At 31.0% G+C, this 25,615-nt stretch overlaps 2 protein-coding genes across 2 annotated transcripts; one reads left to right on the plus strand and one right to left on the minus strand.

Annotated features, from left to right (window-relative positions):
• The first annotated feature begins 2,481 nt into the window (after positions 1-2,481).
• LOC110673719 (transcription factor MYB52) lies at positions 2,482-4,749 on the plus strand. Its single transcript, XM_021836883.2, has 3 exons — positions 2,482-3,071; positions 3,280-3,714; positions 4,312-4,749. The coding sequence occupies exons 1-3, from the start codon at positions 2,957-2,959 to the stop codon at positions 4,488-4,490; spliced, it is 729 nt and encodes a 242-aa protein (XP_021692575.2). The 5' UTR covers positions 2,482-2,956; the 3' UTR covers positions 4,491-4,749.
• Positions 4,750-16,582: 11,833 nt separating this feature from the next.
• Positions 16,583-25,497, minus strand: LOC110673721 (uncharacterized). The gene is made up of 20 exons (XM_021836886.2): positions 25,211-25,497; positions 25,099-25,133; positions 24,879-25,000; positions 24,459-24,548; positions 24,184-24,303; positions 23,988-24,071; positions 23,468-23,545; positions 22,228-22,353; positions 22,012-22,101; positions 21,512-21,547; positions 21,357-21,412; positions 20,181-20,328; positions 19,086-19,527; positions 18,892-18,983; positions 18,241-18,790; positions 17,920-18,055; positions 17,674-17,715; positions 17,341-17,506; positions 17,071-17,154; positions 16,583-16,979 (listed from the first exon to the last, which is right to left on the minus strand). The coding sequence occupies exons 1-20, from the start codon at positions 25,495-25,497 to the stop codon at positions 16,773-16,775; spliced, it is 2,991 nt and encodes a 996-aa protein (XP_021692578.2). The 3' UTR covers positions 16,583-16,772.
• Between the last annotated feature and the right edge of the window lie 118 nt (positions 25,498-25,615).

Below are 25,615 nucleotides of genomic sequence, written 5' to 3' on the forward strand. Positions count from 1 at the left end.
ACATTTACACAAAAAAAAAAAGATAATAAAAGTTTCCATAAGAATAGTCATTTTCATTCATATTCCTTATCATTCAGTGACGGGTCAATAATACCAATGTTTAAAATTTTAATAAAATTTAATTTATATTTAACATAATTAAATGAAAATTTTAATATTAACAAAATTTTAATGTAATTTTAAAAATATAAATATAAAAAATAAACACTAAATTATATTATTAAAATAAATAAAAAATAATTCACGCAATGCACAAGCAATATGACTAGTTTATCATTACATTAGATTCACTTGGATTTAGCATAAGTTTTTTTTCAAAAATAGAGAGAAGTTCTTTTGTATATATCTAGTAGGTTGTGCATTTTACATTCACATTTATTTATATTTAGAGAGAATATATATATATATATATATATATATATATATATATATATATATATATATATATATATATATATCACTCCTACATTAAAATTAAATTTAAATTAATTCCATACTAAGTCAAACTTGCATACTAAGTAAAACTTAATTAAATTACAATTTTATTATCATTAGTTAAAAGTTCAGATTTTGACTTATTCAAAATTTATATATTAAAAAATAAAAAAAATATTAATGTACATTTGAATTTTAAATATTAAAATGAATATGTTTTTTCCAACCCACTTAAGAAGTTATTTAGTTATAATCTTTTTATTCATTGTAATAAATTTAAAAATAAAATGTTTATTTATTTTTTTAATATATAATTGATACTCCATAAATATTAATTAGAAGGTAGTTATTCATTTATAATTTTTTTTTATTTCATCTATTAATTATAAATGTTAAAAAAATATTTAACCTAATTTTTAAATTTTGAAAATTTAATTAAAAAAAAAGAAAATTTTAAATATAAGAAATTTAATTTTTCTTGATGCTTTTAACACACCAAACTATGAGTGTTTGAACATATATGAGAAAATAGAAAGATGAATATTGAGGATGCGTTAAAAGAGAGGTTGCTGAGTTTGGCCGCCAAGTTTTACCACAAAGAGCCATTTATATATATTAATGTAAGAGACAAATCACATACCATCCAATTCAAACTTTTATAACTTTTTTTTTTGTTAAAAATGGAATTCTAAACTACTACATCTCCTTCCATCCATGATGTTTGACTCTACTAATACTTACTAACAATCTGTTAATTGATATATATATATATATAGAGAGAGAGAGAGAGAGAGAGAGAGAGAGAGAGAGAGAGAGAGAGATGCCTCATCAGTCCTCCCACGTCCACTTCTCTCTTCTAATTAAACTTTTTTGTTAGGTCCCAAAGCTGATCATAAACCTAAATCCTATTTTATTTTCTTTATTTCCTAATTAATAAGTGTCTATTTGATACTGAGGTTGAAGGGTCAAATTTGGTTTTAAGGAAAAAAAAAACTATTTTAGATATTATTGAGAAAATCAGTTTGGAAAAAATTATTTTGTTATTTTAATGTCCTTATGACAAAAAATTATTAAATTTAATTTTAAATTATTTTTTAATACTTTTTAACTAGTATTTTATAAAAGTGTTTTTCCTCGACAATAGCTCCAATAACAATGTTAAACAGACGCCAAATAAGCCTATACTTTGTTCTTATTTTAGTCTCAGATAGTATTTGGAATAAAAGAATTTTATAAAATTTTATGAAATTTATTTGTAAATCTATAATTTTAGTGTTTAGTTTAAATGAAAATTCATTTAAAATTCTTAATAATCAATTCTATGGAATTTATTATAATTAAACCAAATTCCATCAAAATTCATAGAATTTGTAAATGAATTCTAAATTTAAAATAATATATATTTCAAGTGATAAAATTATCCTCTTATTATATATCATTTTATTTTATTTTATTTATTTTAAATATAAATTCATTTCATTTGAAATGAATCCCTTATTTAATATAAAATATACTAAATAAAAAAAATTATTTATAAATAAATTATATCATAAAATTCATTTGCAAATGAAATAAATTTTGCTATAAAATTGAATCAAATAGGGTCTTAGCAAATTTACCAACCTCTTCTCCATTTCTGTATTTTACTTTTATTTACATAACCTATTAGATTTGGATAAGGTTAGGGTTAGTAGCCTAGCTAATAATGTTAGTTAACGAGATCAATTCTAACTTTATATTCAACAAGAATCACACTAAAAATTAATAATTAGAAATTAATTATTTCATATTATTATAAGAAGCCATATGGTTCAAAGTTTAATAAATTCTCCATGAAATAAAGAGAAGAAATTAATGTATATTGATTGTCTAATCACCTTGAATTTTGATATGTATATATTTAATAAATTAAAATTGATTTTTTATTATTATTTATGATTTAATTATTGATAATAATAATATAATAAATAAAGGAGGGAATTAGATAAAAGAAATGTGCTAGGTGGGTTATAAGTAGACGTTGTAGGTTAGAAACTTGGGAAGACGTTGAAAGCAGAACGGAATTCACCCCACCAAGCAACCTCTTTATCTCTCTCTCTCTCTCTCTCTCTCTCTCTCTCTCTCTATTTCTTCCTCAGATACACACACAGATTACTTATAAGGGTTTGTTAGCCTAGACGTTGCATCAATCTCTGGTAGAGAGACCTCTTTGCCCAAACCTTCTAGCTTCTGCCCTGCTGCCTTTGCCTTTAGCTTTCTAACGGAAAACACCTCTTTATATTCTCCTTTCTCTGTCTTCTTTCTCATCATCTTCATCTTCTTCTTATCTTTTTTGCCCTTCACAACTTATTTTACGCTCTTCCCACTTCAACCCATACCTTCTTTTCTATGCTTTTGCAGAGTTTAATTGCTACCTCTTTAATTTATTTGGATCCTTGAACTAGCTAGCTAGCTAGGGTTTTCTGCTACTACTGTTTTATTTGGATTCTTTGGTCTTCTTGTATAATTAGAAAATCATCAGATGTGTACCAGAGGTCATTGGAGGCCAGCTGAAGATGAGAAGCTTAGAGAGTTGGTCGAACGCTATGGTCCTCATAACTGGAACGCCATAGCCGAAAAGCTTCAAGGAAGATCAGGTGAACATTAAATTAACCTAATTTTTCTTTTTTTTTTATGAAAATTCAAATATTTCATTTCCAAGAACAAGTAATTAATATATGGTGGCAAATAAATAAATAAATAAATAAAAGTTAGTTATATACATATATATGCTTGTAGAAAAAGAAACAATCCAAGGAAGCTAATGTATGAGCGTGACTAATAACAAACACAAATAATTATCAGGGAAGAGCTGTAGGTTGAGATGGTTTAATCAGCTGGATCCAAGAATCAATCGAAGCCCTTTTACAGAAGAGGAAGAAGAGAGGCTTCTTGCATCTCATCGGATTCATGGGAATAGATGGGCTATTATTGCAAGGCTTTTCCCTGGTCGAACAGATAATGCTGTGAAGAACCACTGGCATGTTATTATGGCAAGAAAATGCAGGGAAAGATCCAGACTTCAAGCTAAAAGAGCTGCTCAAACTTTAGTTAACGACCAAAAATTTTCCTCCTCCTCCTCCAAACAAGATCGTGTGTTGTTCAATCCTGAAACTGCCAATAATCTTGCTTCATTTGTTGATAAATACTGCGATAGATACTATAATCAGTATCCTTTCCCTCGCAACTATCTTCGGCCCTTTTGCCAAGCCAGTGAAAATAATCCCAGTCTCTGTGAAGGTATAAATGGAATTATTCTTGTTGAAATAATCAAATTTTGTTATTTTCTGTTTACTATTCTGTTAGAACTTATTTCATATTATTCCATTACTTTTTTGGAAAAATGTTCTAAACATTCTGTGTTTCTTTCTTCTTATATAAACAACATTCACTGTTCTTTAAATCTTTATTTATACCAATGAATTTATTTGAAATAAATCATTTTACCAAAAAAAAAATTCAAATAAATTCTCACACAATCTTACTTGATTTTAATTCTTTGAAAATAATTTTTTTTAGTTAAAAAAGTTAGATTCTTTCATTTCAAATGTGAAAATTGATAAAAAAAAATCAATTAAATTGATTTCTTGTAAAATTTTAAATTTCAAACAGGGGAATAAGTTTTAATTCAATGGTATTAAAATCATTTTCAGTGTTGTAAGGTCTCGAGTTCTAGTTTTCTTGGTAGGAGCTAAATGGGAAAAACTATATATTTATTTATTGTATTCCATTGCATTATGCGAAAATTTCTTTAAATATTAGACATGTTGCAATATATTTTTCTACTGATTTTCTTATGCATGTTTCACGGGCTATAATTGTTATAATAAACTGCAGGTAAAAAACAGGCGATAGAGTTTTATGATTTTCTGCAAGTAAACACAGACTCTAGCAGAAGTGAAGTGATAGACAATGCAAGAAGGGAAGATGAGGAAGTAGAACAAGAAGCCATGGAACAGCAGAGAAAAGCTGGTTTGCAATTCATTGATTTTTTATCAGTCGGGAACTCTTCGTAGCACAAGTCTCTGAGGATGATGATGATGATGATGATGAATTGACTTTAGATTATACATTGTAAGCATAACTAATTTAAGAAACATATATATAAATATGCAACAATATGTAGGTAAGCATGCAGAACTTGTATGCAAGATCATATAGAAAGCAAAAGCTTTATGTGCAAGGATGTGTTAATGTAAATCCATATACAGTATAACGTTGAACAGGCTTAAATCTTCCAATTCCACCATCTTAATTTGTTGATTATTCCATTAATGATTGTTTAATTTTCTTTCCTTCGATGTCCAGTTTATTATTAACAAATATCTCACATGATATACTCTCTTTTGTAGTGCTATTTTGGAGTATATTTGCATGGCATGGCGCTTGTGTTGCAACTTTAGTGACTGAAACATAACCTACTAAACTTCCATTCTCTGCAGCTAGCAATTGTCTTTACATAGATGCATTTGTACAGAAATTATTGCTCATATCCAATTCATCGTATATCCAAATGCAATATATACAGTGAAATTTGTATGTAAATTAATTAAATGTGATCTATATATGTTCTAAATCCATGATGAATCAAGTTTAAATAAGTTTTTCTCAAAATTTTCTTATTTAAACTTGGTTTACTACTGTCTTAAGATATAATATATATATATATATATATATATATATATATATATATATATGATGGACCAACTTCATAAATATAAGAATCTCGCATGTCTATATTTTAAGTCTATAGTAGACTCAGACAATAATTTCTTTTTTTTCTTTTGTATGTATAGGAGTTTAGCTACAATTAATAATTAACTACTCATAACATTTTAATAATGAGAAATTCTTACTTAGACCCAATATATCGTAAATTCAAGACACATATATGTATGTGGGATTCAAGAATTTAATAGGTAGGCGCATCATATATCAATTCTCCAACAATATCAATATCAATATATATAAAATGAAAGATAATTTTGTATATAGCTATTATGATGAAAAATATATAAAATAAATATATAATTACTTTTTGTTAATTTTTTATGAAATATAATGAATGATATAATTGAATATTGTACATTTCATCTCAAAATAAAGTTTAAAAAATTAAAATTTTGATATATTTTATATATATAAAAGATAATTTTGTATATAGGTATTATGATGAAGGAGACTCAAATTAATTTATCTAAATTAAGAAATATATTTATTATTAAATTAAAATTTGGAAAATAAACTTTAATGACAGCAATGTGGATATATAATATTAACCACCTACAACATTTGAATAATGTAAAAGAGAGAAAATTGTAGAGAGAGTGACGTGATTTGAGATAATGAAGAGCATGATCTTGACAGGACTTATAACCACCCTTTACTTATAATAAATTAAATTGTCATTTTAATCCCACTTCTATCATATTGCCCATCAACAATTAACAGTGCTAAATTTTTTATTTTTCTCTGCGATTTAATTAATTTAATTGTTATGACCTTTCCTAGTTGAAACGCTGAGTTAATCATTTCTCAATCTGCTTTTGACATGTGTTCTTCACATTCATTTAATTAATTAATAATAAAAGACCTTAATCATCCCTTAATTAAATATCTGCATAACATGATGAATAAGTTATTATATAAATCAGTAGCATGAAACTGATCCAATTAAATTTTATTTATAAAGTTAGGGGTTTAAATTCTGAAATTATCATTTTTAAGAGGATTTTATCTGAATATCACTCATAATTCAAAATGTATTGAGTAAAACTCTAAAATTATCAGGTTTTTTTTTTTTATAAATAGAAATTTTATTAATAATATAAGGAAAAAAAAATCAGCAAATGAATCTAACCAAAGAGCTAGCTATCATCCCACTGATTGCTATTTGAGTTCTTTGTGGGTAGTGTACATTGATTTCAGGAGCAAACAGAAAATTAATATTAAGGACCAAAATTTAAATTATAATATATAATTAATATAAGTAATAAAATTTATTTATCATATTTTTATTAAATAATAAATAACATTCACTCATTAAAATAAGCTATATGAATTTTAATAAATATTTAATTAATTTGAGACACTACAAGAAATTAAAAAAATAGCTACAAAAATTACTGACTAAATATACTGAAATTTCGTAGGTAATCAATGATTACCGACGAAATTTTTTTCGTCCACAAATACTAGCGTAGGTAATTTTTACCGACAAAAAAAATGTTGTCGCTAAATTTACCGACGAATTATTTCGTACGTAAATTTAAATTTTTTTATAGATAATTTCGTAGGAGATTTTACTCTTATAAATTACTGACTATTTACCGACAAAATTTTTCGTTGATAATTACCGACGAAAACAAATTTTCGTAGCTAATTTTTATTTAATATTTTTTAATTTAGTCATTACTTTTTAATTTAATTTAATTTTTAATTTTTTTTTAATTTAAATTAACTTTTAAATTTAATTTAATTTAAAATTTAATTTAATTTAAAATTTTCAATATAATTTTTAAATTTTTTTTAAATTTTTAATTTTTTAATTAAATATTATTTAATAATTATTTTAATTTATAATTTCTTAAGATTTAATTGATTTAAAAAAAATTACTAGTGGAGCCCAACGTAAGCCACATGTATGTGACTATGCCACAATTGCTCTATGTTGGAGAGTAGTTCTTCTTTTATAGACAAACTCACTACCCTTCAATCTATTCTCAAACGATGTGAAAATTTCATATTTTTTGTGATTTACCGATGAATTACCGATTAAATTTATTTAGTAGGTATTTTTTTTTAAAATTTTATTTTCAATTTCTCCTTCATATTACCTACGAAAATCGTTTCATTGGTAATTACCGACGAAAATAATTTGTAACTAAAATTTTTTAATTTTTTTTTAAATTTTTTTCCTATTTTCTTTTTAATATTACTTATGAAAAGTATTTCGTTGGTAATTACCGATGAAATACTTTTCGTAGGTAAATTTTTTTAATTTTTTAAAATTTTTTCTCTATTTTCTCCAAAATATTACCTACGAAAAGCTTTTCGTTGGTAATTACAACGACAAATTTTTCATAGGTAATTTTTTTTTTAATTTTATTTTTCATTTTCTCCTTAATATTACCTACAAAAACCGTTTTATTGGTAAGTACAGACGAAAATAATTCGTAGTTAAAATTTTTTGAGCTTTTTAAAAAAAATTTTCCTATTTTCTTCTTAACATTACCAACGTATCAACGAAATACTTTTCGTAGGTAAAATTTTTTTAATTTTTTAGAATTTTTTTCTCTATTTTTTTAGTTTTTTAGAATTTTTTTTCTCTATTTTCTCCTAAATATTATCTACAAAAAGCTTTTCGTTGGTAATTACCGACGAAAATTTTTTCGTAGGTAAAATTTTTTTTTTTAGAATTTTTTTCCTATTTTCTCCTTAATATTACCTACGAAAAGCTTTTCGTTGGTAATTACCGATGAAAAATTTTTCGTAGGTATTTTTTTTTAGTTTTTAAGAAATTTTCTTCTCTATTTTGTCTTAATATTACCTACGAAAAACTTTTCGTTGGTAATTATCGACGATAAATTTTTTTGTAGGTATTTTTTTTAAAAAAATTATTTTCTTTTTTCTTCTTAATATTACCTACGAAAAGCATTTCGTTGGTAATTACCGATGAAAAAAAATTCGTAGCTAAAATTTTTTCAAGCTTTTTAGACTTTTTCTTCTCTATTTTCTCCTTAATATTACCTATGAAAAACATTTCGTTAGTAATTACCGACGAAAAAATTCGTAAGTAAAATTTTTTAGTTTTTTAGAAATTTTCTTCTCTATTTTTTTCTTAATATTACCTACGAAAAACTTTTCGTTGGTAATTACCGATGAAAAACTTTTCGTAGGTATTTTTTTTTTAAATTTTATTTTCTATTTTTTTCTTACTATTACCTACGAAAAGCGTTTCGTTGGTAATTACAGACGAACCATTTGGTCGTTATTTTTATTATTTGATCGCTAATTTTGCCGCTAATGTTAGGTACCACTTTTACCTACGAAATTACATCGTCGGTAAAGTTTTGGTCGGTAATTAGTCGGTAATTTCGTCGGTAAAAATTAGTTTAAATTTTATTTCTCTTTTTCGTCGGTAAAGCGTAAGTAATTCGTCGGTAAATTACCAACGAAATTGTGTAGTCTGTAATTTTCGTAGTTATGTTTAACATTTCTTGTAGTGAGAAGAATGTTTTTGAAATATAAGAAAAAAATATTTAAGCAATATAAATTTGATAATATTTGTTCAATACTCAAATTCATTGATGTGCATACTTTAAATTAAAAAAAAAATTACAGTATCAATCAAGTAAAGAAAAATCAAAGCGTGTACCTTAATTAGCAAGCAATTCAATTTTTTAATTATTCCAAAATTAAAGATGGAAATAAAGGAATATAAACATTTACATAAATTTAAATAAAATATGCATCATTTTAGTTTTATTTCTGTCTCATCATTTTTCATGGTTCTTTTTATATTTTTATTTGCAATATTTTTTTTCTAATTTTTAAAACATTTTAAATAGTTATTTACACTTTATATATCTCAATTATTATTTTGTTCTCTTCTAAAATATTTTTTTAATATAATAATACTTCAATTTCAAAAATTTTATTATTATTATTATTATTATTATTATTATTATTATTATTATTATTATTATTATTATTATTATTATGTTAAAATTATAATATATTTAATTTTTAAATAATGTTGAATTTTTTTATTTTTAATTATTTAATAATAGAGACATCTAGGATTGAAATTCTCATTATGTTACTTTGGTCATTTTGATTTACGTTGAACTGTTGGAATTTCATCCTTGTCCATGTATGCTTATGATGGGTAGATCAGGTTTGGCCCTTGCATTTAAACTGTTAAAGCATTAAAAAAAAAAAAATCCATTTGCCATATTTCAATTTTGAAAAATGAATAATTTATAATTAGTGTCATTAATTGTGAAAACTAATTAATTAAGGCAAATAATAGAGAAATTAAAATTCACATAAATATGATTATTCATATGAATTTTTTATATCTAGATTAATTTTACTATAATTTTAAGATATAAAATATATAGTGAAACTCACTTATTAAATATATAGATTTATATATTTATATCTTAATGAGTTTATAATAGATTGAGTATAAATAAAAAATTTTCATAAAATTAAAAATATCATGATGTTAGAATTTTTCATGGTGGTGCATGAATAAAACTCCAAAGATAATAAGAACACCAATGAAGATGAAGGATTAATCATACATATGATCTCTAATTTTATATGTAGTTTCATGTCAGTCTAGTAACTTTAATTTATTATTAAAAATTATCTCAAGTTTTATTTTAACTCAAAAGGTTACTCTCCTTAGAATTCAGTGTGCTCTAACCAAACAAAAGTCATTTGTTTTATGAAAAATAATTTGAATGTAAAAGATAAATTTTATGAAAATTATTTTTTTAAAAATTATTTTTTAAAATATTTTTCATTCTTTGATTGCATTATTAAATTAATGATATGTGTTTATATAATGCATATATAAGTATTTTCATATCTTAATAGAAGTGTTAGAAAAATGACGTCTCATTTTGAAAAAAGGTATTCATTTTTCTTAAAAATATTTTCCAACAATCCATTATCTGAATACTCTAAACACTAAAAAATGTGAGTTAAAAAGAAAATCAAGTTATTTTAATTTTTTTTAAAATAGAAAGTTATTTTTCTAGATTTGGCAACGTTATTAAAATGTGAAAAACATTATAATATAAACAAATATTATTAATTTAACATTATTATCAAATACAACTCAACTCAACTTTACTTTTATCCCAAAAATTTGAGATCGGCTATATGAATTATCTTTCTCTACTCCAAACGATTTTTTGTTAAATCCTCGGAAATGTGTAATGCTTCTTGGTCATATTGTACCACTCTCCTCTAAATCAGTTTAGGTCTATCCCTTCTTTTCTTTCTATCATCTAACATAATGTGCTCTACTTAGACAACTGGAGCCTCCATATGTCTATGCTTCACATAACCAAACCACCTCAATCTTCCTTCTTTCAACTTATCCTCAATTGACACCACTCCTACATTTTCTCTAATACTCTCATTATGGACTTTATCTAGTCTAGTATGGCCACTCATCCACCTTTACATTCTCATCTCCGCAACTCTTATCTTAGACACATACGACTCCTTCAGTGCCCAACACTCACTACCATATAACATGACCGGTCGTATGGCTGTACGGTAAAATTTTCCTTTCAACTTATTGGGAATCTTGCGATCATATAAAACTTCCGTGGCACGTCTCCACTTCAACCATCCGGCTTTAATCCTATGACTAACATCCTCCTCACATCCCCTATCTACTTGAAGGACTGAGTCAAGATATTTAAAGTAATTACTTTGGGACAGTACCACTCCATCCAAACCAACTTCTTCCCTATCACCAGTTCGGCCTTCACTGAACTTGCAATGCATGTATTCTGTCTTCGTTTTACTTAACTTAAAGCCCTTTGACTCTAGAGTACTTTTTCAAAGCTTTAGCTTTCTATTGACTCCATCTCGCGTCTCATCTATCAGAACTATATCATCCGCAAACATCATGCACCAAGGGATACTCTCTGGTATATGTTTCGTTAATTCATCTAAAACTAATGTAAAAAGGTAAGGGCTTACAGCTGAACCTTGGTATAATCCAACTGAGATAGGAAAATCTCTTGTGTCCCCTCCCACTGTGAGCACAATAGTAGTTGCTCCTTCATACATATCTTTCAACACTTATATGTACCTAATAGATACTCTCTTTTGTTCTAACACTCTCCATAAGACATCTCTTAGAACACTATCATAAGCCTTCTCCAAATTGATAAAAACTATGTGTAGATATTTCTTCACATCTCTATATTTCTCCATCAAGCTTCTAATGAGAAATATCGCTTTCATAGTTGAACGACCGAGCATGAAGCCAAATTGATTGAGAGAGATAGAAGTATTATGACATTATCGATGTTCCACAACTCTCTCTCACAACTTTACAGTATGGCTCATAAGTTTAATTCTCCTATAGTTTGAGCAATTTTGTATGTCTCTCTTATTTTTGAAAATAGGAACTAAAATACTCCTCCTCCATTCATCAGGTATTTTCTTTGAGTTTAGAATCTTATTAAACAATTTAGTTAACAATGCCACTTTTATATCTCCCAAACACTTTTGCACTTTAATTGGTATTCCATCGGGTCCACAGACTTTACCCACTTTTATTCTCTTAAGTGCTTCCTTTACTTCTAAAGATCAAATCCTTCTAGTACAATTCATATTCTTTTATATTGTTCTGTAGTCTATATTCACGCTATTACTATTTTGACTATTATTAAAGAGATCATCAAAATAATTTCTCCATCTTTCTTTAATGTCCCCATCTTTTACCAACACTTTTCCTTCTTTATCCTTAAGGCACCTAACTTGATTGAGATCTTGACATTTCTTTTCTTTCCTCCTTGCTAATCTATAAATATCTTTCTCCCCTTCTTTAGTTCCAAGTTTCTCATATAACTTTTCAAAGGCCTACGCTCTTGCTTGACTAACTGTCACGACCCAACCTATGGGCCGGACCGGCACTAGGACCTGGGCCAGCCTAAAGCCCCCGAGGCCCGTAGTAAGCCTAACTATTCCTTAACCCAACTCTAAGGCCCATTTGGGCCCAATTTCAAGAAATCAACCGGACAGAGTCCGGCCATAAAGTGGACCTTTCAACGGGGAGTTTTTGACTCACCCGACCTGTAAACAAAATATATCATCAATTGGGGAGCTCAGCTCACCCTCCACATACTCAAATCAACATAAAGATAAATGGGAGCTGAGCTCCCTCATCCAGTCCATCAAACATGCATATAATAATTTTTACAGGTCCACCTGATAATTTATATTACAGACCCGAATCATTTAAATATTTCTAACACATGCGGAAATTCTAGGAGTAAATAAAATTACACAAATATTGATAAAACAACCTGCGAAGGAGAAAAGCAGGTTAACCACAATAAAATCCTCCTGTAGCCTGAAAAAATATTGAACAGGAGTGAGCGTTCGACTCAGAGAGTAAAATATCAATTTTAACCATAATCTCTATAACTATCTAAAATTAATGCACCCTGTAGAGTGAAATGCAACATCAACCACATTTTCACATCATAACATCAAAAAGGTAATTTGGAGCACTCACACACCCAGTAATATCAATCATACTATATGGGAGCTGATCCCCTATACAGCTCTCTTAAATCCAACCTGGTGCCAGCGAAGAACTCAAGCCGGACTTTCGCTTAATAAACCAAATCGGGGCTCCCAGCGAAGAACTCAAGCCGTGACTACCCCGAAGGATCGGGTCCCAGCGAAGAACTCAAGCCGTGACTACCCGTCCTATCTATAGTCCACACCACATCACACGCACGCCAACGCACGCACACTGCTCCAAATTACCACAACAACATCCATGGCACGTTAACAGTTATGAATGCAACATAAATCGTGCCTAGAGTTTAACTACATAAATATATGCATATAAGTGATGCATGGGCATGCTTGAACATATAATAATATCGAAATTACAATTAAAATTAATATTTTACTCACAGACTTAACGGTGGTCACCGAGGTGAAAGAAGAAGGTCAAAGGCTCACCTGACAATTTTATTACAATCATTTAATAAATTTGACTCAATACAAACAAAGAAAAAGACCAAATACGTCCTAAGTCGTGCCGAAAATCCGGCAGAGTCTCCCCTATACCTAGGACCTACCCAACCTGCAAAAGGGCTCAAAACACACTTCTATACTCACAATCCATATATCCACAACCCAATCACATCACACAGCCCCTTCTGGGCCCATCAAATCAATCATCCATCACAATATGTAAAATTTTAATTTAGTCCTTATAATTGATCATTTTTGCAAAAACTACCCAAATAAGCTCTAAAAATTCTTAAACTTTGCCCCGCGGTCCTTAGCAATATTACTAAACTATTGCAAAAAGAATCATAATTTTCTAAGCTACCACGAATATTTTATGGATTTTTAATCCTATTTAAGCACTAGAAAATTACGAAAAAACAAGGTTCGGGTTTACCTTTGCTGATTCCAACTTCGGGGACGCGCTCGGGACGTCTGACAATGGGTGGGGGGGGGTAGCCAAAACCTCGATCCAATTCGGAGACTTTTCCGGTAACGGGTCTGTCTGGCCGGAAATTCACAGACCCGGACAACTGTCGAATTTCTGCAAATTGAGGATACCTACACGAAGCCCATAACACGGGGGTTAGCACATAAATTTTTCAGAATTTTCTAAGCTCATTTAATGGTCAGAAAAACACTGCGAAGTTCCGTGGGACCCACCAAAAAACGGTGTCGGAAAAATTCGAAATTTATGTCGCCGCGAAGCTCTCGACGAGTGGAGCGCTCTGGTACTCTCGGTTTTCTCGTGGGGTTTACGGTTTGTGAGAAATATAGCCCAAAAGTCAAAATGGGCTAAAACTTCCCGGGCAAAAATTGGACAAACTGCTTGATGGATTTCGGTGTTCTTGGTGTCTATGGAAAGCTCTCGACGAGTGGATGAGTTTAGACACAAGACCCGGTCCGATTAGTAGCCGGATCGACCGGATTTTGGCCGGGAAGTGGAAGAGTCGCGCCCGCGTGAGCGTCGCTTCAGGAGCTGTTTTCCGGCGTTCCAGGCGGCGGCCGGCCGTGGGGGAGGGGTGAGGCGGCGCACTGGCGAGCTGAGGTGGCGGCGCGGCAAGGGGAGGAGGGAGGAGAGAGAAAAAGAGAGAGAAAGGGAAGAGGAGAAACGCGCGCGGGAGAGGAAGAAAAAGGAAGAAGAAGGCCGGTCCGATCCGGTCCGGTCCGATTCGATTCGGCCGGTTCGATTCAGAATACAAAATTTTAAATTTTTACTCTGCCTCGGGACCGAAAACGAGGTCCAAAAATTCAGAAAAAATTTCAGAAAACTCAGAAAAATTCGTAGACTCCAAATATATTTTTAGTTTTGCCACGTGGTCTTTAAATTAATTTTTAAAAATCATCAAAGTTTATATTTTCGGAAAATCGAACCCGATTTTTAAAATCCGAAAAATCTCAAATAATTTCTTAAAATTTAAATAAAATTAAAATATCAAAAATGCTCATAAAATAATAAAATTTAAAATTTTGGGGTGTTACACTAACTTTCTTTTTTGCCTCTTTCTTTGCTATCTTGTACTGTTCATATGCCTCATTATCACACTTAGGTAATTTCTTATACCATTCTCTCTTTCTCTTCACTGCCTTTTGTGCTTCCTCATTCCACCACCATCTCTCTTTTGAGAGTGATCCATGTTCTCTAGACTCTCCAAGTACTTTTCTAGCTACTTCTCTAATCTTTGATACCATCTGTATCCACATACCAGTAGCCTCCATATCCAGCTTTCATGCTTCGGACTCGAGAAGCTCATTTTTGAACTTCACTTACTTTACTCCTTTGAACTCCCACCACTTTGTTCGAGCTACACTATTTCTTCTAACCTTACTTGAATTATTCCTAAACTTGACATCCAAGACCACTAACCGATATTAACTTGTTAAAGCCTCTCCCGGAATGACCTTGCAATCATTGCATAGAGCTCTATTTATCTTCCTAGTTAAGAGGAAGTCAATTTGGCTTCTATATTGCCCACTTTTGAAAGTCACTACATGTGACTCTCTTTTTATAAAGTAGGTATTTGTTAGTATTAGGTCGTATGTTATAGCAAAATACGAGATGCTTTTCCCCTCCTCATTTCGGCTACCAAAACCAAAACCTCCATGAACATTCTCATAACTTTACCTATTACTTCCTACATGTCCATTCAAATCTCAGCCGATGAAACATTCTCTTCATTCGGTATGCTTTGCATTAGAACATCCATATCTTCCCAAAACCTTTATTTACTCTCACTATCTAGTCCTATTTGTGGAGCATAAACACTAATTACATTTATTGTTTCTCTTTCTAGTACTAGCTTTACTAGTATAATTCTATCTTCTACTCTTTTCACAGCTATTACAACATATTTCAATGTCCTGTCTATGATTATACAATTTTCATTCTTGTTTCTCTCCTTTATTTCATAAAAGATAAAAATATTTTTTTATTATTTGATAATAATTTTTTTTATTATTTGATAATAATTATTATTATCAAATACTAAAAAAATATTTTCATTTGTAAGTTATCTTTTATGAAATAAATGGAACCAATTTTGATTATTAGATTTTTATCAAAAATTTAGGATGAAATAGCTCAGCCGCTAAAATATGAACGATAATGGCTTTGGATACAATCACAACAAAACAAAGAATGAAATTTCTTTTCTCATGTTCAAAACGTTTGCTGAGTACATAATCTAACACCTTGTTTGTATTATGAAAAATATTTTCTTAAAAAATTATTTTTTATATTTTTTAGCGATTGAGTCATCCATAAAAATAAGTCAATGGAAAAATATTTTTCTAATAAAAAAAATCAAATCAATTTTAAAGATAATGTTATTTTTTATTTTTTAAATTTTGATAATCTTATTAAAGTGTGAAAATATTTATATATGCAAGATATAAATACATACAACTAATTTAACATTACAATTAAATAATAAAAAAAAATTCATAAAAAATACTTTTCATATACAAATTATTTTTCACAAAATAAACAGAATATTAAAATTTATTTAAAAAAATTAGGTGATATTTCTCATTTTATTATGAATTATTTAAATTTACAATTTTATTTTAATTATAATCAATAATTCTTTCATTAAATAAATTATTAGTATTTTTCACACGCATAAATAAAAAAATATTAATATCACTTTTTTTTTAATTTTTCATTTACTTTCTTTTTTTTTTTTATTAAAATGATAATTATCATTCATAAGATGATAAATAATCATCCATCAATTGGGGCCAATCTTGGCCTGAACACATTTTATATGGTCTGGAGACCATAGCCATGCGTAATCCAATCCTTTTTTACCCCCCTTCAAAATTGTGAAATTCTTGTGTCCGCTTTTCATAATCACTCCACAAGTTGGCTTACAGTAAATTAAAACAAAAATTAAAAAAAAAAAAATCCAAAAAGCTTCAAGAAAGCTTGCACTCCGGTGAACAAAAACGATAAAAATCAAATCAAATCAACGTGAAGAAGAACCAATTAAATTTCTAACCAGATCGAACTACTAATCTTGATAATCATTTTCTATGGCATCAACAGTGAAGCTTTTTGAGTGAAGATCTCCAGGGTATTTATTTTCAGCAATCTGATCCTGCTGTGCATCATCTTCTCCTTTACCAGAATAGAATATCAAAGCCAAGCAAATTAACACATCAGTGAGGATAAGACCCACCACATCGAAAACAAATTTTGGCGCGAACAATCCCCATACCTATTTTGCAGATAGGCAGAGAAGTAAGCAAATGGCAGTTGCTGTTAATTATATAAAGGATTAATTACTTTTGTCAAGTGGAAGTCATTACCATTAGATGCCGCCTTTGAATGGTGACACACATTATAGTGGCGGTGACTGTAGCGGTGGTGATGAGTCCAAACATCATGTACATCTGAAACATAGAAGATGATCCATTAGCCTGTGCAGATGATGGCTAGACAAACAAATCATTGTATCATCAAACTTTTAACAAACTCTTATAATGAATGTGGATAAATATTTTGGAACATCACAAAATGGAGAAATAAACAAAAATATTAGGAAGGAAGAAGTTGAAAATTCCAGGTAATAAGCTCACCGGACATAGCAGTGAGAAAATAGAACTTTTCCCATGGTTGGTCTGACCCAGTGAATATCGGCACACAGCAAGAAATGGAAGTCCAAAAATAGGAAGAACATGAGAAAAGCCAAATGACTCGATTGTAAGAAGGATTGCTTGACGAACAAGGACGAACTCATCAAACCTGAAAACATAACATAGGATCGAAATTTTTATTGACTGGAAATGATTATTAGTCCTATTTAATGGTAACATCATCACATCATCTGTAAGGGGTTAGCATAAAAATGATGATGATGATGATGATGATGATGTTAAACAAGTGCATGCATGCACATACACAAGACTCACCCAATAAATGCAGCACCATAGCGGAGGCCATCAAAAGCACACCTGAAAAGTCGTAGAAGGTTATGAAATAGAGATACATGGATTAATAAAGAAGTTGATCTTAAGAATTACTAAACTATAAGATGATCTGCTTCCAGTCTTAGGGAAGAAGCCACAATAGTGACCAACTACACCAAAGACCAAGTAGACTAGAAACAGGATCATCATACAGAAAAATCAAAGTAAATAACAAGCATCTTCACTAACCAGTGACCTGTGGCAAAAAACAGACACACAGCTAAAAGATTCCATTGTGTTACAGCAAGGGGACTGAAATTCAACATTCTCACAGAGCCATTGATGGCATCTTCTTCCATACTCTCCAGCCTCAATATGCAATACCCTGCCAGGAGAAGCTTTTATACATATGCATAATCCTTTACAAAAGGGTCAAGTGCTAATGAAATATTAACCCACAAAATATCAGAGAAGCAGGATATAACTTAAAAGAAACATGAAAAAAATTTTCATAAATTGAAGCTCATGGATGTAATCTAATTGAGGACTACAACTATAACAAGAAAGTACCTCCAATTACAGATGCTAACGCAACCAAGGAACCTTGTTGTCCTGACAGAATAATGATTGTTGAACTCCATGCAGATAACATGGCCACTGTTTTCATTATTAAGCTCCATTTTTCATCTAAAGCTTTTTCTTTAGTAAAAAGATGACCAAATGCCATTAACAATAGTTGGCCCACACCAATAGCATACACTATTCTGGGGATGTAACTTCTTCCAACTCCTTGAAGCAACAAAGGCAGACTTGATATGTTACTTTCAGATCCCCAGTGCACTGATATGAGTATATAACTTGAAATAGTTCCCATGATAACATACTTCCAAATTCCCAGACAATAGGTACCAGAAATGGTTCTGTACAGTAAACATGCTAATAAGATTAGAGCTAGAATTGGCCCAATTTCAGACATGTAAGTCCACATTGGATGGTCTGGGGCAATCCCAAGCATCCATGAGGGAGATACATTCAAAAATAAGGAAGTGGCAGCCTGCTTTGACAACCCTACTTCAATGGTGAATCGGAGAACAGAGACTAACAGAAGAAATAAAACTGCCTGCAAAGAATCACTTAAAAAGGTCAGCGTCCCTTAAATAATCTAGTGTAGATTTTCTGATCAACTCGTGATAATCAACCTTCAAGGTTACTGGCACATACTTCAAATAGCATCCTCTTTTTCACAATTGAACATCGTAACTTGACAATGCCAGTTGTGGCCAACAGAAAAATTGCCACTTTTCCCTCTTCCACTGAGCTCAAGAATGAGGAGGGAAAATGGTATGTCAGCATAAGCAAGGGGAAAAAGAGAAAAAAATGGAAAAGATTTGGAAGCATTTGAGGCCAAAACTTACAGATGTAACTATTTGAAAACAAGCTGCATGCACGTATTGCCACTATAAAGAATGCAAATATTAAATCAAAGGAAATCCTGTTATCTCCAGAAGGAAGGAGAAAAACTGTATGTGGCCTATTTGCCTGCCAAATAGCAAGAAATATGATAAGAAGTGATATTAACATAATCACAAGACCAATGCCCATCATCCTCAAATTAAACTCAGTCCATTTGGAGCGTGCTAGCGCTGAAACATTTGATAGAAAATTAAAATAAGCACCAATTTGCCTTTTAAGAACAGGCAACAAGGAGTGGCCACTTTCATTTTTATAAAATAAAGATTTCTTAGTGTGTGACCATTTCTCCTCAGCCTGATAATAAATATCTGATATGAGTAGCAAGTCTTCAGAGGAAAATCCAATCATTGATGAAGCAGAATAAACATCAATGTATCTTTTGACCTACATAAGATGAATACAGAACATCAGAAAACGATGGATAGTAAATGGAAGCAAGAGTGCCTCAAACAAAGAACTTACAGCCTGCTAAATGCAAGAAAGCCATATTAAACTTAATGTCAATTGTACAACATGTAGATCATGCATTTCTCAGAGATTTCATATTAGTACCTTAAGCTAATTTACATTCAAATGGATCCGGGGGCTGGGTTTAAATATTACCAATCCCCGCTCCCCTTGTCTTTCTCCCCCAAACCACAGGAAAGAGGGAAAAAAAAAAAAAAAAGGCAAACTGTGGTATCAACTTCAGCATCATCTGCATCCTTATGGCAAACTGATTAAAATGCCACCACCACAAATGACGGGGCTGAGAGGAAAGCCATAGTTTTACAATTTGTTGCATAAATATTCTTTCCACAATGCAGAAAGTAGAAGTCAAGGAGTAGTGACTGAGGTACAAAGAAGTGAAATCTCACCTCGAGATTTGATTAAACCACTGGAGAAAGACTTTGAACTATTATTTTCAATACCTCAGAGTTCAGACTCAGATTGTCAACATGCTTATTCCAAGTTTCCATTTCTATCAGCCTAGAACTATTGTGTATGATGTGACTTGAACATGTATTTAAAATTCAAAACCTGTAAAGAAGATATACCTGCCAAGAATTGATGCAAAGTACATTTACATAATTTTGTAACCATTCTTCCAATGTTGACTGATTTTTGCAATTTCCTTCTCCAGTGTCCTCCAAATTCCATGTACCGGCACCTAAAGCATATAGCTCAGGATTAACGCGCCCAATGCTGAAAGGAGGGGGGGAAAAACAGCCTGGTGAGCATCAATGCTGAGACAACAGTTGCAACAAGCAAGCAATATAACAATACAGCATAGTTATTAAAGGCGCGCCTCAGGCTCAAGGCTCACCAGGCTCAAACCCTAGCGCCTTATGCGCCTAGGTGTGCACCTTTGTTCCAGGCACAAGGTTCTAGAAAGGCATGCTTTCTTTATTTCTATCTTTAGCGAGCACTTTCATTAGCAAAAAAGACAACCACTTAAACTTAAACCAGCAAACCCAATTCAAGATATATGCCAAAGGAAAAAAAAGAAAAGCATCACATTTATTTGATTTTTATGAACTTTTTAAATTTTTTACTTTTGCGCCTCACCTCGCTCATGCGCGCGCTTGAGCCTTGCGCCTTGCGCCTAGGCTCCAGGACTCCTTGGCCCCTTAGTGCGCCTTAAGCCTTTAATAACTATGCAATACAGACTAAAACTAAAGAATGCAAAACCCAATAGAATTGGCATACAAGTACCTTTTACTAGAACAAAATGAAATGCATATGACTGAAGAAAATGGATATTTTTGAGTTTTTGGACCATAGATATATGAACACGAGAGAACGTGCCTTAATGTTACTAAAGAATTTCATTTCCACAGGGATACAAATTGCCATACAAAACAATGCAAAAAAAATAACAACTATATAAACAGCCAACTTTGGCAAATTCAGTTTTTTGACATTTCAGCTACAATAAATAAAAATACTAACAAGTAAAACTAGTCTGTATATTGATTTGATCAACATTTATAGTCTGAAGACATGATACAAAAAATATACCAGCCCCAATAAAGTTATTGTGTTAACTAACCTAAAGGAGATCAACTTCATAGCATAAACCATATATATACCACTGACTTGCCAAAGCATAGTAGTGACAAATTAGATTAGCAAAGCTGATGTAGTTAATCAATTCTAAAATCAACACATAAATAGACATTATATGAATAAAGTGATAATGAAGTTAAAATTCAAGGATTCTTACACGGCACCTTCCAAAAGGAAAGGAAACACCAAGTAAAGCTGACACTGTTACTGCAAAATCAAGCTGCAGAGAGTTACCTGAATAAGTACCTTACTTAAGAGCTGCATGATTTGAGTGAAATCATGAGTGAATCCCAGTCCAAAAATAAATGAACAACCTCACCTGTTGAATGGAGCTGGTACACATCTTCTTCCCGTCCTGAAGTAAGAATATGGAAAGGCAATTCACTTAGAAGAAGGATTAAGTAAAACCATGGCTCAAAAGGAGTTAACGTGATTCATTTCAATCTGTCAATCAACAATGCAGTTTTCTTCTCTTTAAAGTTAAAAGTGATAACTAAAATCAGAGCATCCATTAAAATAATCAGAAACATTGTCTAAGTATGGAGCAGATGACATATATTTGGATTGCAAAATCATATTTATGTTTTTCATCGTTTTCCTATGCATCACCCTCCTTTTCCCTTTCCCTCCAGTATTATTTTTAAATATTTGTTTTAGAAGTAACATGGTCAGACAAAGGAATAAAAACAAGGAGAAATATAGCACTCCATTAATAGAGGGGAAAGACATGATCTGTGAGAAGCAATACAAAAGAAAGTGGGAGATCATAGATATCTTAAAGCTACTAGTATGTGTGTTCACTTAAAGCAGCAACAATACCGAATCTTGCTCACAAAATGAAGTGTCAAGTTCAGATGGAATGGAAACTGGGTGCTGCTTAAAATTCATGGCAAAAATTGATGTTTCCACCTGCGAAATGTTATGCGAGTGTAAAACACTTAAAATAAATAAATGATAATAACTACAAATTAATAAAAAAATATGTGAAAGAAGAAAACCAAATCAAGTTTGTACAAGACAAGATATACAACATACCTCTTCAGCACTCCCTCCACCATGATCACCATTTAGGGTTTGTCCATGGTCACCCATCACAAGGAGGAGAGTATTTTCATGTAAGCCACCTGGCCCAGACTGACTCTCCAGCTCCCCGATTACTTTCTGAAGAAAAATATGAGGCCAAATTAAAAATATAACAACAGAGCAGAGATTTAAAAATCAGCATGTCACCACTGTAGCACCCAAGAATAAGGCATGCAGAGATATAAAAATCAGCATGTCACCTGCTATTGTAGGGTGACAGAATGTGTGAAATAGATGCATTCTCTGGCACTACAATATGGACAGGACGTGGTGCCTCTGACAACCTGATACTGGACTCATGCACACAACTTTTTTCTCTTTGACTCTTCTCTGGGCCTTAAATGTTGACACACAATTTCCAGCATTGATTCACCACCTTTGAGTCAATTTTTGTGATTCAAGCTTATCCAGATTACCCAAGAAAAATTCTTATCATTTAACCAGGATAATCTTGCTATTTTCTTCAATGTTTAATCTGATCTCTCCATAGTTTATATCAGGTTCACAATGTTTTAATCTACATCTATACTATCTAATCTTGATACCACAGAATTTCCATAGAGTTGCAATTTGTGTCCAAAATTGAGTGACAAAAACAAAAGTTCCAAGCATTCCAACATATTCACAACAAAAACTAATTATCAGTAGGCTACATTTTAATTTAATCATTATGCTTTGCTGATAAAAATTACTACTTTGGTTGACAAGCAAATGCTTTGGTTTATTTCTGTAATTTCAGGTAAACAATGACTATATTAAGTTTAATTTCCAATTCTAAATAATATAATAATATTTTTATCATAAAATATTTTACTTATAATTTATCCTTGACATTTACCAATTTTAAAAAACACAATTTAGAATTATCAAAGTTCTTTTTTGTACTATGTACAAAAAGTTTTATTCTAAAATAGCTAATAGAATTTTTTTTATTTTTTTAAAGAAAAAAAAAATGACACTAGCTATCTAATTGGTAGGTTTTGTTGAAACTTGAAACATGTCTAAAGGAAAAGAAAATAGAACCTAAAATATTAGAAGGCATCAAGTGTGGCATTTTACTATAGAAGAATGCAAAAAGTTAAATTTATCATATTGCCCACAATAGAAGGAAATTAGAAAAAAAAAAAAAAATCAGAGATGGCTTTCTGCTGCAACTTGGATGCAACTTCAATTTGAGTAAATAAGAAACTACCTCTAGAATGAGATTGTACTGCTCCAACTTTTCTATCATTTGAATAGAATCAACACCAAATATATGCCCAGCGTGATCCTGTATAACATTAGATCAAATGAATTTAGTTTCCTTATAAAAGGAGGGGCCAATAATGGTTTCTTGCATGAATCACTAAAAAGCTAGGTGAACTTCTTTTGGAAATATAAATAGCATTGATTCCAGAAGAGCATCTATTCCAGCATTAAGTCAGGACGTTGCCACAAACAATTAAACAAAAAAGAAAATAAAAAATAAAAAAAGGAGAAATAACTTAATGGCTACATGAAAAATTCAGTCTACAAATTTATAATTCTTATTATTTCTTTTAGTTCCTGAGAAACAAGCATACATGCAGAGATTAATCCCAAATTCAGTTTAGTCACCAAATTGCAAGATAACCACAAAATAATGAATACTTGCAGTGTGTCTAAATGTACTTATAACACATATACCCATACACAAATGTAGAACTTGAGTTAATAAGATACCGATATCTTACCACACCAAGAAAATGTGCAATAAGAACATCCCAATCTTCTTGATATAGGGATGGAAATAGGTGGTCAATGCATCCATTGTCTACCTGGAACATTATAATTTCACCATCATATATAAAGTGTCAATTACGAAAATGAATTAGAAAATGACAACTACTTAAAAAGGGAAAAAACAATTAACTTGTTAAAATGGCATACCGTGTGAAGATCTTTCACATTAAAAGATGGGTAAGGATAAGATTTATTAAAATGATGAGGAAACAACTGAATCCATGTGTCATCACCCATCATTACTACCCGCTTCCCATTTACAGCCAACTGCAAGTATAGTGTAATGAGAATCAAATGACAACTAAAAGGGATGATATAGCCAAAAAATATTTCAAATATAAAATATTTCAGTAACTAAAAACTCAACACGTGAGAAGAAAAGTTAGAAAGATCCAAGTCTCCAAGGGGGATTATAGGTAAACCTGGTGTATGAAGTTATCTTCAACAATTGCAGGTGCACCAAAGCTGTTTCCAACATCGATAAAAGTTGGCAGTCCACCAGTAGTCAAGCCCTGAAATTCACAAAGGACAAAAGAACGGAGGAACTTGTTTGTTAATGGAAACTAAGAAATTCACAGGCACGTACTAAGGGTCTATTTGGCATTACCATTTGAGCTGCTATAGAGAAAAGCACAATCTCCTTAAGTATTTTAGTTAGAGGCCATTAAAAATTAGTTTTAATTTAAATTTGACATGCTCCAAATCAGCTAAACAGCTTTTTCAAACTCTTTTTTTCGATAGCATTTAAATGATACTTTTCCAAAACGCAGATCGAAACCACAATCCCTACAAGGAGGCATCAAAGACAAACAAAAGGAGAGCAAAAAGAGTTATATATAGACCTTCAAACGTTGAAGACTTGTGGTAGGGGGATCTGCAATAGCTTTGAAAATCTTCGCAGATGATCCTTGTTTGAATGCTAATCTTTGTAAAACGGGGAGCTTGTCCATCCATGGCTTTTTCTCTGTACCATAAAATGAAAATCACGCGCAATCAATATTATTCAATCAAAACAAAATCAACTGCTAGAAGAGATGTGTAAGATTAGGAATTAGGATTAACCTGGAAAAAATGTGCTGGGAGCGACAAAATCAAACCTGAAAACGAGAAATAATTAAAGAAATCCACCTCAATTAATTCAAATAAAAAAAAAATAAAATGAAATCCCAATTACCTGAGAGCATCAAGAACAATGATGATAAGGCGATCCACAGCAGGTTTGGTCCAGCAGTGCTGGCCTTGATTGATATTGCTACAATTAATATCAGAATCAGAAGAAGAAGAAGAATAAGAGTTATTGTGAGAAGGTGAGAAGCAAGGAGACTGAGAAATGTCGGAGCAGCGGCTATAATAAGGAAGTTCAGTTCGAGTGAGCAAGAACCCTCTAGTGAATATCAGTATACCCACCACATGAACCACCGTTACCACCCAATAACACCATCTCCTCCGCCTTCCCTCCATTTTTTTCTGTTTTCTCCCGCTATTCTGGGCAGCTACACAAAGTCTAAAATGGCCCAACCCACAAAAGCCACGCTCCTCCGCTTACATCATATGCGTGTGGCTTTTACGTCGTCGTTTT

The sequence above is a fragment of the Hevea brasiliensis genome, chromosome 6, assembly GCF_030052815.1.
Source record: "Hevea brasiliensis isolate MT/VB/25A 57/8 chromosome 6, ASM3005281v1, whole genome shotgun sequence".
In the NCBI taxonomy this organism is placed as follows: Eukaryota; Viridiplantae; Streptophyta; class Magnoliopsida; order Malpighiales; family Euphorbiaceae; genus Hevea; species Hevea brasiliensis.

Excerpts from the sequence above, each read along its gene's own strand:
- LOC110673719 (XM_021836883.2), top strand. The coding sequence starts at position 2,957 with ATGTGTACCAGAGGTCATTGGAGGCCAGCTGAAGATGAGAAGCTTAGA. Across the intron at positions 3,072-3,279 it reads AAAGCTTCAAGGAAGATCAG|GGAAGAGCTGTAGGTTGAGA; the intron begins GTGAACATTAAA and ends AATAATTATCAG. Across the intron at positions 3,715-4,311 it reads TAATCCCAGTCTCTGTGAAG|GTAAAAAACAGGCGATAGAG; the intron begins GTATAAATGGAA and ends AATAAACTGCAG.
- LOC110673721 (XM_021836886.2), bottom strand. The coding sequence starts at position 25,497 with ATGGAGGGAAGGCGGAGGAGATGGTGTTATTGGGTGGTAACGGTGGTT. Across the intron at positions 25,001-25,098 it reads TCCCAGCACATTTTTTCCAG|AGAAAAAGCCATGGATGGAC; the intron begins GTTAATCCTAAT and ends TTTATGGTACAG. Across the intron at positions 24,072-24,183 it reads ATGTGAAAGATCTTCACACG|GTAGACAATGGATGCATTGA; the intron begins GTATGCCATTTT and ends ATAATGTTCCAG.